The sequence below is a fragment of the Myotis brandtii genome, unplaced genomic scaffold (genome assembly GCF_000412655.1).
Source record: "Myotis brandtii unplaced genomic scaffold, ASM41265v1 scaffold233, whole genome shotgun sequence".
In the NCBI taxonomy this organism is placed as follows: Eukaryota; Metazoa; Chordata; class Mammalia; order Chiroptera; family Vespertilionidae; genus Myotis; species Myotis brandtii.
In genome coordinates, this window is record NW_005358773.1 from 673,732 (window position 1) to 675,009 (window position 1,278).

At 56.7% G+C, this 1,278-nt stretch overlaps 1 protein-coding gene across 1 annotated transcript in view; it reads left to right on the forward strand.

The window, feature by feature from the left end:
- NDUFB10 (NADH dehydrogenase (ubiquinone) 1 beta subcomplex, 10, 22kDa) overlaps nucleotides 1-1,278 on the forward strand; it is a gene marked incomplete at its 5' end in the record, with an annotated part of 2,476 nt that continues 1,198 nt past the window's right edge. Inside the window, one exon of the mRNA XM_005866579.2 lies at nucleotides 1-121. Coding sequence (XP_005866641.1) covers nucleotides 1-121 — 121 coding nt within the window. The remainder of the gene's footprint in view (nucleotides 122-1,278) is intronic.

The window sequence follows — 1,278 nt, forward strand, 5'->3', positions numbered from 1 at the left end:
TACCCCGAGCCCCCGCGCCGCACGCCGGCGCCGTCGCCGCAAACCTCGCTGCCCAACCCCGTCACCTACCTGACAAAGGCCTTCGACCTCCTCGTGGACCGGCCTGTGACCCTCGTGAGAGGTACGGGCTCCACCCGGTCCCCGCTGCTCCCCGAGTTCCCCGGTACTGCGGACCCCGTGGCCTAACCTGGACACCCCGCCGCCATCCGGGGCGCCCACCCGTAGATCTTCGGGCCTCATCGCCTTCTTAGACCCCCAACCACACCCCCAGGCCTTGCCTCGGGGACGCCCCCTTCCAAGACCCCTCACTGCTCTCGGGTTCCCACCGCGTGGGGGACTCGCCACTCAATCCAGGTCTCCCACTTCGCCCAATTAGGGGTGGTTTGCCTGTTGCAATCATCCGTGTCCTGGGGCTTGTGAGACCCGTCTCCCTGCACGCTCCCCGTCCTGCGTTGTGTACAGTCGGTGTCAGCAAACGGGTTTTGAAGGGAAGGGGTTCTTTGCTGACCCTCTGCACGCCTGCAGAGTTATCGGGTGGTCGGGTGATGGCCGAGTTCCTCGCAGCCTAGACATGCTATGTATGACTTGTCCTCCGTGTGTGCCCAGATTGCTCCATGTCAAGTTTAAAACAGTGGCTGCCCAATTTGTGGTTCAGCCATATGGGGGGCGGGGGATGGCAGCAAGAATACGTTCTGCCCTCAGTCACTAGTGCCTGGCAATTCATCCATATTAGTTTAACCAATTCCATTCATTAAACAAAACATTTGGTGTGCATGGCGTGCTCTTTTGTTAGGGAGGATCAAGTCAGCAAACCAGACCCCCAAGGTCTGGAAAAGGCAGAGGACCCACTCCCTGTGTGTTGCTATTTCTTCCCTGGTCCCACTTGTTAACTTCCTATGGGGGAGTTTAGGGCAGGTGAGTGGGGGCAGAACTGGGACTAGAATCCCTGCTGGTGGCTCTGAGTCTCAGTCTACACCAGCCATGGGCAAACTACGGCCTGCTTGAAATGAAAAAAACCAAAAAAAAAAAAAAAGACCGTACCCTTTTATGTAATGATGTTTACTTTGAATTTATATTAGTTCACACAAACACTCCATGCTTTTGTTCCGGCCCTCCGGTCCAGTTTAAGAACCCATTGTGGCCCTCGAGTCAAAAAGTTTGCCCACCCCTGGTCTACACACTGCAGTGGAGTCCGTGATGGGGGTTGGCGGGCAGGCTGGGTACAGGTTGCCTTCCCTGTGCTTCAGTCCCGTCTGTAAATAAGGACCTGCCCCGTAG